General features: G+C 54.5%; 1 protein-coding gene and 1 long non-coding RNA gene across 8 annotated transcripts in view; one reads left to right on the top strand and one right to left on the bottom strand.

Annotated features, from left to right (window-relative positions):
- FMNL3 (formin like 3) overlaps positions 1 to 14,699 on the top strand; it is a 53,835-nt gene that overhangs the window by 23,422 nt on the left and 15,714 nt on the right. For 5 of the 6 annotated variants that reach the window (XM_038577588.1, XM_038577590.1, XM_038577587.1 and 2 more), the window contains exons 2-5: positions 8,233 to 8,316; positions 10,494 to 10,574; positions 10,855 to 10,931; positions 13,962 to 14,045. In XM_038577588.1, coding sequence (XP_038433516.1) covers positions 8,233 to 8,316; positions 10,494 to 10,574; positions 10,855 to 10,931; positions 13,962 to 14,045 — 326 coding nt within the window. Of the gene's footprint in view, positions 1 to 8,232; positions 8,317 to 10,493; positions 10,575 to 10,854; positions 10,932 to 12,968; positions 13,666 to 13,961; positions 14,046 to 14,699 lie in introns of those variants that run through there. The other variant, XM_038577592.1, reaches the window with a different exon arrangement.
- On the bottom strand, positions 10,164 to 12,984 carry LOC111092837. 2 transcript variants are annotated; one of them, XR_005380126.1, is made up of 2 exons: positions 11,873 to 12,984; positions 10,164 to 11,757 (listed from the first exon to the last, which is right to left on the bottom strand). It is a non-coding gene; the product is annotated as an uncharacterized LOC111092837 (long non-coding RNA). The 2 variants fall into 2 exon arrangements; XR_005380127.1 differs by having other exon boundaries at positions 10,164 to 11,551.

Genomic DNA, 14,699 nt, shown 5'->3' with positions numbered 1-14,699 from the left:
GTCACTGCTGTAAGTACACTCTGAGGTTGTGATAGGATATTTAGTGGGTGTCCAAGAAAAGGTGAGGTGACATTAGCCATAAGTCACAGCTCTCTGAATGTATTTTTCAAGGCATTGGTAAATGTGTGGAGATACTGTTGGGGTGTGTGTGAATCTTACCACTCTAACTTATGAAAGATTTTGCTAGATCACATATTTTGAATTAGAGAGACCTTGCTGACGGTTGGGAATGATCTCTCTAGGGTGTCATGGAGCAGAACACTTAAGCATAGGAGGAAGAGGAGTATCTGTATGGGAAAATTCAACCTGCCCAATCTTTATTGAGCACTACAGTGTTAAATAATCTGGTAGTCATCCCTGTGCTTGGGAGCGTATGGTCTAGGAGGCTCTAGGATGAGTCTGATTAAAGAGAAGGGCAGGGGAGTGGCTCAGATTTATGGCATGAGCTGAAGGACAGACTTGAAACTCAGAATGAGGAGTGGGAGTTTGCTGAGGGAGACACAACATGTAAAGAAACATGAGGGTGACACAACATGTAAAGAAAGTGATTTGGGCTTCAGTAGATAAAGCAGATTACCTGAGAGAGAGGCCAGAAATAGAAAGGACAACAGTGAGGAGTTGGATAATCCCCTCCAAAAATAAAGAGAGGTCAAAAAAGAACTTGGTGGTAGAAGAGGTAGTAGCAGGAGCAGTTACTTATTAAGCACCTGTATGCGATTCAAGAAGGGATAAGGCATGGCCCCTACCCTCAAGGAATTCATGTTCTAGTTGTGAACAGAGGAAACATCCCCATGAAAGACACTGTGTGGAACACATTTAATTTGGGTTGAGGTCCATGGTATCAGTGACCAGGTATTTTCCTTCTTGTTGCTTTATCCATCTGGACTTCATTTCCAAGGTTACTTCATGGTTCAGAATAGCTGTTGAAGTTCCAGCCATTACCTCTGCATTTCAACCAGCTGGAAGCAGAAAGGGGGAAAGAAGGGTGTGCTCCCTCCTTTTAATGACACTTCTCAGAAATCGTACACACTACTTCTGTTTATGTCCCACATGGCTACACAGCCATACCTAAATGCAAGGGAAGGTGAGAAATACATTAGCTGCCAAGTGCTCAACTGAACATTGGGGTTCATTGCTAAGGAAGTTGAGGAGAAGAAGGTGGGGAATACCAAGGTCCCTGCGATACCATTCTTCACATATGATTAGGCTTTGGAGCTCAGAAGAGGGGCTGATTATTTTAGGTTGAGTTGTCACAGAACTGATGGATTTTGAGTCAGTAATAGATAGGGATTTGGGAGATTTGGGGAAACATCAATTACAAGCAACTCCTATGGCAAGAGTGGCTATTTCAGAAGAGAGTCCCAAAGAGAACAAGGCTGGTCAGAGATGCAGGGGCCAACCTGGGAGACAGTCTTACCTTTGAAGCTCTTTCTTATTTTAAGATGCTAAGAAGAGGGGATCCCTGGGTGGCTCAGTGGTGTAGTGCCTGCCTTCGGCTCAGGGCAGGATCCTGGAGTCCCAGGATCAAGTCCCACATCAGGCTCCCTGCATGGAGCTTGCTTCTCCCTCTGCCTGTGTCTCTACTTCTCTCTCTCTCTCTCTCTCTGTGTGTGTGTGTCTCTTGTGAATAAATAAAATCTTTTTTAAAAAAAAAAAAGATGCTAAGAAGAGCAGGCTAAGGAGTGCAGGGGTGTGTGTGTGTGTGTGTGTGTGTGTGTGTAAATGATAAGGAATCAGAGAAGATTTCTGAATTGAAAAGAGACATGATTTATCTTAGGTGCTGAGAAGTTGAGACATTTCATCTGTGTGCAGGTAGGAAGGAAGGGAGGGCTGGAAGTAGGGATGCTAGCTGGAAGTTTATTCCAGAGTGTTAGGAGTAAACAATGAGGGTCTACTTAATGGTGACAGTGAGACTGGAAGGGAGGGTATGGATGAGAGGCCCTGGGAGGGACACGTATAGGGTCTCAGTAAGCAATAGGCTGTGGTCTTGGGGGGAGAGAGGAAAACCTTTGGGTGATGTAACCGCAGAAACATTGTGTCCTCTGAGAGGTAGCACTGCCTCTTAGGGCTCCCAGGCAGGAGGGGAGAATATGAGGAGAAGTGGGGACCTTGGTTGGCCACAGGGAGAATGTGAGGCTCTGCCCCAAGCCTCCTTAGCTTTGGAAATCCGGCTGCCCCCAGCAGAATAGTTTCCATTCTGCGTAACTGGGGAGTGTGTGGGTCTGGCTAACCGCGAGGAGGGGCTGAGGAGCCAGCAGACAGATCAAGTTGCTGTGGCAGTGGCTTTTTAGCTAGGGCCTGGGGGCTCAGTTGGGAAGAGCTACCTTGAGTTCCTCTATCTGAGCTCGTGTGCTTCTTGACCGAGTAGGCCAGAAGGGATGTCCCTGAGCTGGCATCTGGGGGCCCCTTACCTACAGAGGTTATCTGATACCAGGTATGAGGCCGACAGTGTGGCAGAGGTAGAACTGGAGGGTTTGCTGGCATTGGGGAGATGACCAACTTCCTTTGCCTTTTCAGGATCCAATGGAAGGGTCCTCCAGGGTGAAGAAGAGGCCTCTGGGGGTACAGTTGTATTTGGAAAAAAACTACCTCTTTGATTGATGCTGGCCTTCTAGGGCCTCTCCTTCATCTGACTTCCCTGGTGTAGGTTGCAGAGCTTAGCCTGAGACATCTGGTGAATCCATCGCTTTTTCCTCCAGACTGTTCAGGGACTTGGCCCATGACTGCTCAGCAAGTCATTTCTGGTTATAGAGTCATTGGTGACCACAGAAGCACGTTCTCCAGACAGGGCTCTGAGCCTGTGAAAGCTGGCTTTCCTCTGGCAGTTTGTCCCCAGAGTGATTAGCTCCAAGTAAACAAAAGCAGCAAGCTAGACCTAACCACGACAGACACTGAAGTCAGGGCGCACCCACTTTTCCGATGTCTGCTGTCATGAGGTACCCCAGCAACTTTCCCATGAGTGTAACAGGGCAGCCCAGGCCTAGATGAAACTGTGTGTGGCTAGAGTTATGTTGCACACCAGAGCTCCTGTGCAAGGGGGTTGTGGCCGGAGGGAGATGAGGAACAGAGGGGAACCGTGGGGTTTGGCAGCACCAGGGCTGGGGGCCTGGAGCCCACCCCTTCCTATCCTTGAACTCTCCAAGTGCAGGGGGCTGAGTGAAGCGCTTGCCCCCAGTCCATCACGGATGGGGAGGGCCACCTCGCCCTCCAGCTAAGTGTCCTACACCCAACTGTCTTGTGATTGCCTTTCTGCCCCAGGATACGGTTCTTCTCCTGGAACCTTTCACAGTTGGCTCTGGCTCATTCCAGGCTGTCTCAAGTGATCGTCTCCAAACCTAAGGTCTAGAAAGAAGGATGCGAGGGAGGTAGGCCAGGAGAGCCGTGCTGAGCTTCATCTCCTGGTTGGCAGCAAAGCCAGGCGTGGCCTGGGCCCGTCGGGGCCGCAGTGAGACCTGGCCTCCTATCCATTCCGTTTCCTCCCCTGCACTACTCCCGCCAGTCACGGGACTCGGGGAAAGAGTGGGGGTGTTTGGGGGGCGCTCTGCTTCCCGGCCCGGACCTTCTGAATTTTAGCTCTTGGATCTTTGATCAAACCCTCTGATTTTTTTGATTTCCTTTGGACAGGGTTCTAGTTTGGGGGTGGTGGGCAGTCAGGAGGAGCTGTGCTGAAAGGAGATAAACAGTGACGCAGAGGCGGCAGCGTAGGCCGTGGGCTGGGCCAGCGGCTGCCGTCTGGGCGGGCTGGGCGGGCTGGGCGGAGGGCTCCCGCCCTGCACCCGGCCAGCTGGCTTGCGTTAAAGCGCTGGCTGAAAATAACTCTCATTGTCTGGGAGCTGCTACTGCAGCGGGGCTGGCGGTGGCCGCCAAGGGGGCCGAGGCGGCAGGAGCTGGTACCTCCTACCTCCCTGGGCTCTTGCCCTTTGGGAGCAATGGCCAGCTGGCCACAGCTGTGCCTGCTGCCCTCCAGTAGAGATACGTGGAGGGCAGGCTGGGCCCCTCCCAGCGCTCTGTCCTTTTGGCAGCCGGGCCGGGCCATTGTGCCTGGGGTTGCTTGCTTTGCTGTTGACTTGGGCAGGGAGGTTGGGTTGTGAGGGAACGCAGGGCGGGAACGCAGGGCGGGAACGCAGGGGCAGGGCGGGAGCGCAGCTCCGGCTCCTCCTGCAACAGCCTCCGGGCGCCCGAACCTCGCGCCTCCTCCCCACACTCCACCTCTGTCCATCTGTACAATGGGCTGAGCCGGGTGCCCGAGAGGACTCGTAGGCTGCTGTGGCCAGGCGTTCTGCAGCATGTGGTGCCCAGGACGGTGCCTCATTTCGTCTCTGGGGAAGTTCTAGGTTCAGCTTCCCAGGCTCCCCACCCCTGTGGGCTGAGCACGGGGGACTGGGCCTTCCCCACGTGGGGGAAGTGTCAGCCACAATGGTCTTGGTGGGGAGACAGTTCCAAGGGGGAAAACACTAAGAAAACCAACTCACATTCTGTATTTGCTCAGAATAAACAGTCCCTGCCCGCCTTCGCTAAAGCCTCCAGAATCCCCTTCGAGGGAAAGTTTCAGAATCCCTCTCCCTGCCGCTCAGAGGAGCTATGCCAGCGTTCTCTGTTCCTAAGATTCATGGGGATTGACTGCGACCAACAGAAATAGTTGGGAGTTTTTGGTGGTTCCTATTTCTGTTGGCTGGGTTTTCCCCAGGCCCGGCCCAAGGAGACGGACAGAGTCAGGGGTGAGTCCCAGAGCAGAACCCACACCTTCGAAGGAAACTCCAACCCCACCGGCATTTCCCTTCCCCTGCGATGGGAAGGAAGTGAGGAGGGGCTAACTGGCCAGGGGTACAGAGCAGGAAAGAGAAGGGAACCTCTGTGACCACAGCCACCTCCCTCCTCCTTGGCCTCACCGGGGGGCTGACAGGGGTCAGGTGGGGAGCGAGGAAGACTTGCTCCCCCAGAACCCAGGAAGGGGTTAGGCACTGAGCAGGGCTCCATGCCTGACCTCAAACTGGCAGTAAACCAGGACAGCCTTGCTGGAGAAGCGTCAGGCCCACCCCTTTCTGCTGCTTCCCGTTATAGGTTTTTATTATTAGATTTCTGGCTGGTTCCTCAATGTGAGTTCATCTTCCCTGTCTCCTCCCATCCCTCCGGGGTCTCGCTCCTCAAGGATGTTGGTATTTAATTGCCTCCTAGTCTTAGGGTTGATGGGGGGGTGGTGAGAGGTGGGGGCAGGTGCAAAGGACGGCTGTGTCCTGAGTGGTCGAGAAGCAGCCCTGAAGGGGGGACAGAGGCAGAGACAGAGGCAAACCAGAAGCAAGAGGGGTCCTCGGGGTGTCAGAACATCACACGGGATTTTCAGGAGGAAGGGGAAGGAAACTGAAGAACACCCACAGCGTCCAAGACACGTACGGCTATAAAATATTTATCATTTAATCCTCATAAAACCCTGTGAAGTAGCGAGATTATCTCCATATTATGGATGAGCTCTGAAGAGCCCAGTGTTGATCTTGGTCTCCCTGACTCCACATTCAGGGCCTCTGCTCCAAGACAGCTGCGCCCCCTTCCTGTTCTGCAAGGGTTTCGGGGAGGAGGTAGCAAGAACTTAGCCGAGCTTCTTGGATATAAACCAAGGAGAGGTCACCGTCTCTGTGGAACCACTGAACAAAAACGTCAAGGAAACACACCTTTGACTGAGACGGGCACACGTCGGGTGTGTCCCCTGGCTGTGCCCAGAACGCAGGAAGGTGTCCTTCCTCGGGACGTCGGAGCCCTGCTGGACTCGCGCACATCATCAGGTGGCTGCAGAAGCCCTAATGCCCTTGTGTGGCAAGGAGAGAAACCCGGGCGGGTGGCTTCCACCCTGCAGTCGGGGACCAGTCAGTCTCTTGGGAGGGTGCTAGAGGCTGGGGGAGTTCCCCCCGTACCCACTTCCTTCCCCGTCACACTTGGGCCCCAAAGAAACAGAGAAACCAGAAAGTGCTGCCCAGATCTTTAGACTGGAGGTTGCGGGCTTGTGGTCTGAGCTGATTCACGCTTCTGCTGCCCCTGTCCATACTCCCGGGAGGGGGGGATCTCTCTGGGGCATCTAGAGTTTTGAACCCTGATGTGCCTCTTCCATGCTCTTAGACTAGGGTTCCTAAAGGGGGTGACTTTGTTCCACCTTCAAAGTCCCCAGGGCACCAGACATTTTCTTCCCAGCTCACTTGGTGGGGAAGCATGAGGCTGCAGCAGCTGATAGTGGGTAGCTGAGGAAGTTGGTGTAGACAGGATGTGATGTTTGCCACGGTAGCGACAGCCACCCCCCACCCTTCTCTGCCTGTCACTTTCTTCCAGGGGAGACAACTATTTTCTATTTCCATGGCACAGACTTGGGAGAAATGGGCAGAAGACATGAAGGGCTCGAGATGTGCGGAGAGCCAGAAGCAGGCCTGAGGTCTCACTTGGGCTCAGCTAGCAGAGCAGCCTGGCTGTGGTTAGGAAGGAGAACTTGGTCTACGCTCACCTTCAACTTTTGGGTCCCTGTTTTGTTGTAGTCTCCTGTCCCTGGGCTCCTCTCCACACAGACATGCGGAGAATGGCCCTCAGCCAAGTAGTTTCAGAGAGAACATTCGGGATTGTATTTGCCCAGCCAGCCATCCCTACTGCATCAGCAGTGTGGGGGGACTTGATTAGCCCCTCTTTTCTGCAGGACTTCAGGCAGGCTCTCAGGGCCACAGAAACTGAAAAGGGGGTGTGATGGGTGATCCTCTTCCCCTTCTGTTCTTCTCTTCCCTAAGCACTGAGCAGAAATCCCAGCCATACTCCTCTTTTGAGCCATAGTGACCAGGTTTCCAGCCAGAGCTTGGCCCGTTACTCAGAATCAAGATGTCTTAACCTTAGCTTTATTGTCCACTTACTGTCCACTAGGTGCCTATCACAGTATTAGACCTCATCAGGGGTTGGAGACCATACAAATAGATAGTCTGTGAGGGGCTAGATGAGTGTACAACTAGTTTAATCCCATGCACACAATTCGTGTCCCCAGGGATGATGATGTCAAGGAGTGGGTAGATATAAACCCAACGGCCGTACTTAGGTGACCAGGGAGTTAGAGCAGGACATGGAGCTGTAGGTAAGGGAGAGAAAGATGAGAGGAAGGCCTTCCAGGTGGCCTGCAGCGTGCTGGGGGAAGAGGCTGGATTCGTGGGAAGTCACGTGAGTTATCAGACAGCTATGACACTTCAGGTAGGAGAACATGTTTGATTCAGGAGTATGGGGTGAGGGGCAGGTACAGGGATCTGCCTTTAGAGGCAAGAGCTGTGACCTACAACAAAGGCAGCCACACTGGAGAGAAGAGAAGCTTGGGTGGGTGGGGATAGAGGGGGGGAAGGGAGGGCTGCTGGCCTGGGTAGGGCTAGCCCATGGGCACCTTGACTTCCCTTGCTCGTACCCACTTTTATTTCTTTATTCATTCTGAAAACAGTAGTGAGCAAAATAAAATGACTCCTGGACTGTCCTTCTGCATTCTAGGTTAGAGTGTCTTTCAGTTCCAACCTGGAACACTTTACTGTGTTTTAATTAATTAGGAAGTATGTCAAAGTGATGTGCTACTAATAATTAAAGTACTGAAATCTGATAAATTATTTCCTTTAAAAAGTGAGCCTTTATCTTTATGTTGATGTCCTTCTCATGTATTTGTATCCTGATATGGGGCGAAGGGCTAGACTTGTAGCGTCTACACAGGCTGTGGCTGGCTCAGGATTCACCTGTGGTTGAGTATGTGGGAAGGCCGTGCATCCCTCAGGCCGTGGGGGAAAAGCAGGTTGAAAGTTCCTCTTGTAAACGGGTGGCTTTCCAACTTTTTTGCCCTGTCCCATGTTAAGAAACACATTTTATGGCAGGACTTGTGTGTGTGCACATGTGTACGCATATACTTAAAATGCAAAAGAAACAAAAGCTTCATGAAACATTATACTCCCTACTTGTAGTGATTTCTAGTATCTTCTAGCCTCTTTTATTTTAATCTATTTGTTTTCATTAAAAATAAAGTTAATCTCGACTCACTAAATTGGAAAACATGGCTCGACCAAACTGAACCAAATATGAAGGGGAGGCAGAAGGACTGTCCCACCTCTCTGAACCTTCCTTCTCAGCCACAGAGTGTCAGGGTGAAGCCGAGGGCCCGGGAGGGGAAAGGTATTCGCGCTCTCCCTTTCTCTCCTCTGGGTGCAGGGAGCTTTCAGCCCTGGTTGACTCAGGTTCTCTCCTCAGAGCTCCATGAACCTGCCTCCCGACAAGGCCCGGCTCCTGCGGCAGTATGACAATGAGAAGAAGTGGGATCTGATCTGTGACCAGGTATGGGGTTTGGGGCAAGGTCCAGGAGTAGGGGTTGTGTTTTGGGCTGGGCAAGGCAGCAGGGCCAAAGTCACTGACCGCAGCCCTGGGATCCTTTGAGAAACCCTAGCCTGGCCTTGGCCTTAGCCCCTGTTCACTTCCTGTTCCAAGAGGACTGTCTTAACAGAGGCAGGGCTGGTAGGCCAAGTCCCCCTTTAATTCCTGCAAAGAGCTGTCTTGATTTCTTCCTGATGAGCGGTAGCCTGAAAGAAGTCTGGGAAGGGCTGGGTGGCTGGCTGGCTGGCTGCAGGGGTGCTGGGCACTCTCCCGGCAGAGCCTGTTCCTGCCCTTTCCCAGGGTAAGGCCTCTGCCTGCAGCGTAGACCAAAGGGGCGTTTCTTTCTCTCTCTGCCCCGGCCCTGGCACATAGGGGTTTTCTCATTCTTTGCCGGCCTCTATGAACGAGAAGACCCAGTCCCCTAGTCCTCTGTTCCCAAATCTCAGAACAGGAGGACTGGAAGCTCTCCCTACGTGAATAGTGTTTCCAGCTGAAGAGAGGGGATGTTTCCAGCTATTACTTAGCTCAGAACCGAGAACCAGCACCCATGGCTTGGCTCTTGCCCCTGCACACGTTTGAATTTTACAAGTCATGAGTTTCTGAACTCAGGCCTGTCTGCACGGCGAGGAGAGTCCGCTTTTACTTCCTTACCTCTTGGGAGGTGTGGAAGCCTCTGGCACAGCGTGTGGTCAGTGTGCTTACCCAGTACTTCGCGGTGGAGCTGTCACAAATGTATTATTTCTTTTCAAGAAGTACTTGCTGTGGACCAAGGACTTCACATATACTGAAATATCTCGTTTAATCCTCACAAAACCCCCAAGGAAGGTGCTTTTTACATTTAATGGTTGAAAAACTCGAGGCTCGGTGCCTTGCCTGACACGAGCCGGGGCGGTGGAGCCGACTCCATCTGTGCTGCCTGTGACGTTCCACTGCCTCCCAGATCAAGCTGCTTGACCTCGGGTAGAATGACGCTCCCGAGCTCCTAGTCCAGGTCCCCTCCTCTCCACGGAGGGCCTGTTTCCTTGTGCTCCGCATAAGCAGAGCTGGCGAGCATGGTGAGCCCCCGCCTGGGGGTTGCAGAACAGTAGCCTGTTGATGCTGAGTTTCTTTTTTTTTTTTTTTTAAGATTTTATTTATTTATTCATGAGAGACACAATGAGAGGCAGAGACACAGGCAGAGGGAGGAGAAGCAGGCTCCATGCCGGGAGCCTGATGTGGGACTCGATCTGGGGACTCCAGGATCACACCTGAACCAAAGGCAGATGCTCAACCACTGAGCCACCCAGGCGTCCCTGATGCTGAGTTTCTTTAATTGATAATCTCTCAGTCTTTTCTAGGTCACATAATTTCGACTGTTTCTCAAGCCTTTCTTTTTTCTTTCCTTTTGTGTCTAGGCTATGTCCTCACCTTAGATCATTCCACCTGGACCCTCGGCAGTCCCCCCACCCAGCAGCTCTTCAGCTATCTTAGTTATGAAGGCCCTAGAGGGACCAGGATGCTTAAGAGTTTCCCCTGAGTTTTCTCTTGGGTCTGAGGTGGGGGTTGGACCAAAATGGGGAGGACACAGTCCTGTGCCCTCCGTGGAAGGGGATCGAGGGATGACCTCGCTGAAAGCAGGTTCAGCATTTGAGGTTGCCTGGACTGTCGGAGCCTGGGGCCTGGGCAAGGAACAGAAAGTGTGTCTGCAGCCCTAAATATGTAGCCTGAAGCCCAAGTCTGGGTTCACGGCTGAGGAGGTTGCACTCTGCGAGGCCTAGCTCCCCGCTCCACAGCCCTGTGAATCCCGGTCCATCAGTCAGCTAGGCAGTAGACACCATTTCTCAGTTGTATCTTTATTTTGAGCACTGTTCCCAGCTCTTCCATCCCGTCTTAGCAAGTCGCAGGCTCTTAAAATAATTTTCAACATAGGAAAATATTTTAGGCTCAGAGATCACTAATGAGAGAAGGGGAAGATGGTGGTAGATGGGGAGCACCTGAAAATCAGGCAAGGAAGAGGACCTGTGCTTTGGATGGTATTACGGGCCAGCCGACAACTTGGGGAGTCTGAATCCCCTCACACCGAACACCACGAGTGTTCGACTCCCTCAACCCTCTCCTCAGAACTCTGGGGGTCTGTGCACACACACGTGTTTCCCTCACAGGAACGGTTCCAGGTGAAGAATCCTCCCCACACTTACATCCAGAAACTCCAGAGCTTCTTGGACCCCAGCGTAACTCGGAAGGTGAAGTGTGAGGCAGGGAAGCCCCACCTTGCTGCCCCTTATAGTCCTGCGGGATTTGGGGAGGGGCAGACCCTTTGACTTGTGGGGGGACATCTGCTTCTGAGCAATGGGAGTTGGGTGTCTGGGTTCTGAGGCCATGGGCCTGGAGTGGCTGGCTACCAACAGAGGGAAAGGCTTATAACTGCCCTCTTGCGTCCCTGCCCTTTTCTGCCCTTTTCGTTTGTACTATTAAGTTGGATCGGGGGGTCTCCGATAGTGACAGGAAATTCCGTGTTTACAGAAGTTCAGGAGGAGAGTGCAGGAGTCAACCAAAGTACTGAGGGAGCTGGAGATCTCACTTCGTACCAACCACATTGGGTGAGTCAGAATCGGCCATCAGGATCCGGTGTCCTCGGAGGATGGGTTGCTTGTTTATCTCCCTGTCAGGCACCGTTGCCCCCTAAATGGCTTTTGGTTCCTCAGAGCTTCAGACTGTTCTTTTTCTGGCTTTTCTCCCTTTCAGCTCTGCCAGCTGCTGACTGGATGCTGCTGGCAAGCGTGGGGCCTCTCCTGGGGTCTTCAGCCTGTGGCTTTAAGGAGAAGACATTCCCATAGCAGCTGAGACTAGAGTCTGCTGTGGCCTGGGGCTGGGCCAAGGGAGGCCCGGAGAATGCTGGGGATGGGGGAGCATATTACATCGGGGAGCTGAGACCTGGTTCCCGGACTGTTTGGTGCCCAAAAGATGATTTTCTTGATTACAAGACCGTCTTAGTTCACGAGCAGAGGCGGCTTCCCAGAGTACCAAGCAAGTAGAAGTAAGGCAGCGGGGGCCAGGAATTGAACGTCTTCCGTATCTACAGACCTTGGTTACTGCCAACCTGTGGACAGGGTCCCCAGGGACTGCGTGGGTCTGAGTGGGGAGCCAGAACCTGCTGAACGGGCTGAAGGCGAATGCGTGAGGTACAGTGAAAGACGGCTGTGGTCTCAGTTTTATGAACCTGTAACCAGTCAGAGTATGTAGTGGAAGTGAGACAGACGGACAGACAGAGGGAGCGGACACAAAGCAGTGAGGAAAGCCCGATGGAGAACTGCAGGCAGGGCTGCTATCCTGGCACAGATACGGAGAGCTTGCACGAGAGAGGCGTCGAGCCCGGGGTGGGGCGGGGGTGGCTGGGCAGGTGCCATCCCCAGGGTCCCGGGCTTCCTGAAAGCAGGGGTGGAAAGAGCCGAGTGACATCATCTGCCTTTCCCTCCTGCCCACGGCAGCCGCCGCTGGTCCACGCCGGGCTGAGCCTGCCCGGGCCCTCAGAGAGGCTTACCTGGTTGCAGCCAGCTGCTGCAGCAGTCACCGAGGGGGGGCGGCGGATGGCGCGGGAGGGAACAGGAAAGGGATGGTTCCCGGCCTCCGCAGCTGTGCTTGGTGGCCAGATTTGGCTTCCACACCTCGTCTGGGAAGCAGAGTGAAAGCTGACATGCTAGCAGACGGGAACCCGAGCCTCCAGCTGGATTTGGGGAATCCTCACAGAAGGAGTGGCAGGGCCTCGTCAGCTGGCCTGCAGGGGGGCAGTGAAGCAGTTGGCAGCTCCCGTCCTGCACGCCACCGCCACCGCCACCGCCACCGCCACGGGCCTTCTACTCCCCTCCCTTCTCTCTCAGGCCCTCCTCTTTCTTAGTCTTGCTGCGTGGGGACGGAGCCGGTTCTTCTCAGGAGAGGGCCGCGGAGCCGTGCGCACTGCCCTCCGCTCACCCCTTCCTTCCACCTGGTGCCCGCCCCTCTGGCCAGCGGCCAGGAGCTGGGGGCAGAGCGGCACGGTGCCCAGGCGCGGGGCCTCCCGGCAGTTGGCACCCCAGTCAGAGGTCTGGACCTGGTGCTTGGTTCCCAGGAAACAGCTCAGTGTCTGGCATGTTAGGAGCTCCTGTCGCCCGAACTGTGGCTTCTCTGGGTAGTTACGTGGGAGGACCAGGCTCCTTCCCAGATCTCTAGGCTGGAAGTTTGTCCGGCTGTCAGGCTGGGGTGTGGGTGCTCCGGGGTGGTCGGAGCCCAGGGCCAGGGGGGGGGGGAGGGGGATCCCGCTTCTGGCACAGCCCGATCAGGCCCAGGGCCAGCCCGGCGGGAACCGAGCCCCGAGCGGAGCGGGCAGCTAGACGCGGGGCTGCAGGGCCTCACCAGCTCCTCCGCTCTGGCGTGGATTGGTCTCTCCGCCTTGCCGAACTGCCCTTTAACCTCTCCTCAAAGTGTCAAGATCCCGAAAATAGCAGTGTAGACTCAGACAGGAAATGAGAAGGGGGAGGGGAGCTGGAGAGCAGACAGACAGGAAACGGGAGGCCTGTCGGCCCCCTGAGAGGAAGCTAACTTCAGGCAGCTCCGGTGTCGGTGTCGAGCCTCCGCGAGCGGCTGCTCCCTCCGGCCCAGCCCAGCCTCGCACCGCAGCCCAGGGTGTGGCCAGCAAACATGGCGCCCGGGCAGCCGCGGGGAGGCCGCCCCGCAGGGCCTCTGGGTGCCGCCGGCCTCTAAAGACCCCGGGCATCCAGAGGAGCAGAGCACTGAGGAGAGCCGGGGGTGCTAGCCTGAGAGGTTTAGGTTTCTCTGTGCCGTGGAATGAACCTGTTCTGGAACAGTCCTGGGATGGGCTCCTGAACTTCCTTCCAGGGATGCTCAGGCCAAGAGCCCTGAAGGCAGAAGGGGGAAGTGCCCGGGGCCATTGTCTGCAGGGTCTCTGCTGTCCACCGCCTGCCTCGCTGGCTGAAGGGGCCTCCGTCCGGCTCTGAGGCGTCACGGCCGTTCTGGAGTTCCTCGAGTGACTGGCTGTTCCCCACCCTCTCCCTGTCCTTCAGCTCACCCTGAGCAGGCACAGAATTCCCGCATATCCTCCTTTGCTCGCTGTGGCCCAACTGTCTTGTCTTGAACATGGTGGAAGGGCCCTTTGGCCCACCATGTCTCTCTGTTCCAGAGCTCTCCTTGACCCTTCCCGCCTGTCTTTTGACTGAGACTTGAGTCCAGTTGGAGACGTGCTAGCCCTTCTCGGGCGCAGCCGTGCACAAGCGCCTGTGGCAAATGCTCTTGATAAGCCTCCCCACCTCCCCGCAGTCCTGCCAATGAACATCAAGCAGGGTCAGTGCGCTTGGCGTTGTGTTAGACACCAAGGGCCACTTAGGGGAGGGTTTCTGAAAGCTTGTGTGGCTGACATGGTATTAGAAGGCCTCGTGCCTTTCCCCATCCCTGGCTCCCGGGCCAGTGGAGGTGGTGTGACCATGGATAGGTCTGCTGTGGGTTTTGAACCTTAGAATTTTCCCAGCCTGGTGCTGAGTTTCAGAGGATTCAGGAGCCGGTGGGGTCAGAGGCCCCTCACCCTTCTCCCCCTCGACTCGCTTTGGCAGACCCCTCCACTATGTTTCCTTTATTTGCAGGTGGGTGCGGGAATTTCTGAATGATGAAAACAAAGGCCTGGACGTGCTGGTGGATTACCTGTCCTTTGCCCAATGTTCCGTCATGTGAGTACCACCTTGGGGCTAGGGTTGGGACTGGCGAGGGAGGACACAGTCCCATTCTGATTTGCTGAGGAAGGGTGAGACTGCAGGGGTGAAGATGGGAATGGGAGGCCCAGGCAGTGGTGTGGGAGTGGACACACAGCCCAGGAGATGTCTGGGATCTGTGACAAATGCCGGGTGGCCAGAGTAGAAGGTACATTTTGGGGAGCAGAAGGAGAGAGACATGGAAAGGGATCTCAGGATTAGAACCCAAAGGATCCAGACTCCAGGCTGAGAGCAGTCCAAGGAAGTGTCCTGGCTTCTAGAAGAGACACCTGGTGGGATTCATTTGTCATTGGAGAGAGTTGAGTCTTTAAGAATCTCCTTTGGGTCTCCAGATGTGAGACGGTTCCCCCAAATCATCGCTAAGGAGCCGTAGGAACAGTGGTCATGACCTTTGGCCCAGGTTGAAAATGAAGTATTTGGAGCCTTTTTTTTTTTTTTTAAGATTTTATTTATTTATTCATAAGAGACACACAGAGAGAGGCAGAGACCCAGGCCGAGGGAGAAGCAGGCTCCCTGCGGGGAGCCCGATGTGGGACTCGATCCCCGGACTGCAGGATCACGCCCTGGGCCGAAGGCAGGCCCTCAACTGCTGAGCCACCCAGGTGCCCCTGG

This window comes from Canis lupus, chromosome 27, assembly GCF_011100685.1.
Source record: "Canis lupus familiaris isolate Mischka breed German Shepherd chromosome 27, alternate assembly UU_Cfam_GSD_1.0, whole genome shotgun sequence".
Lineage (NCBI taxonomy): Eukaryota > Metazoa > Chordata > Mammalia > Carnivora > Canidae > Canis > Canis lupus.
This window is presented reverse-complemented; position numbering and strand designations above follow the sequence as displayed.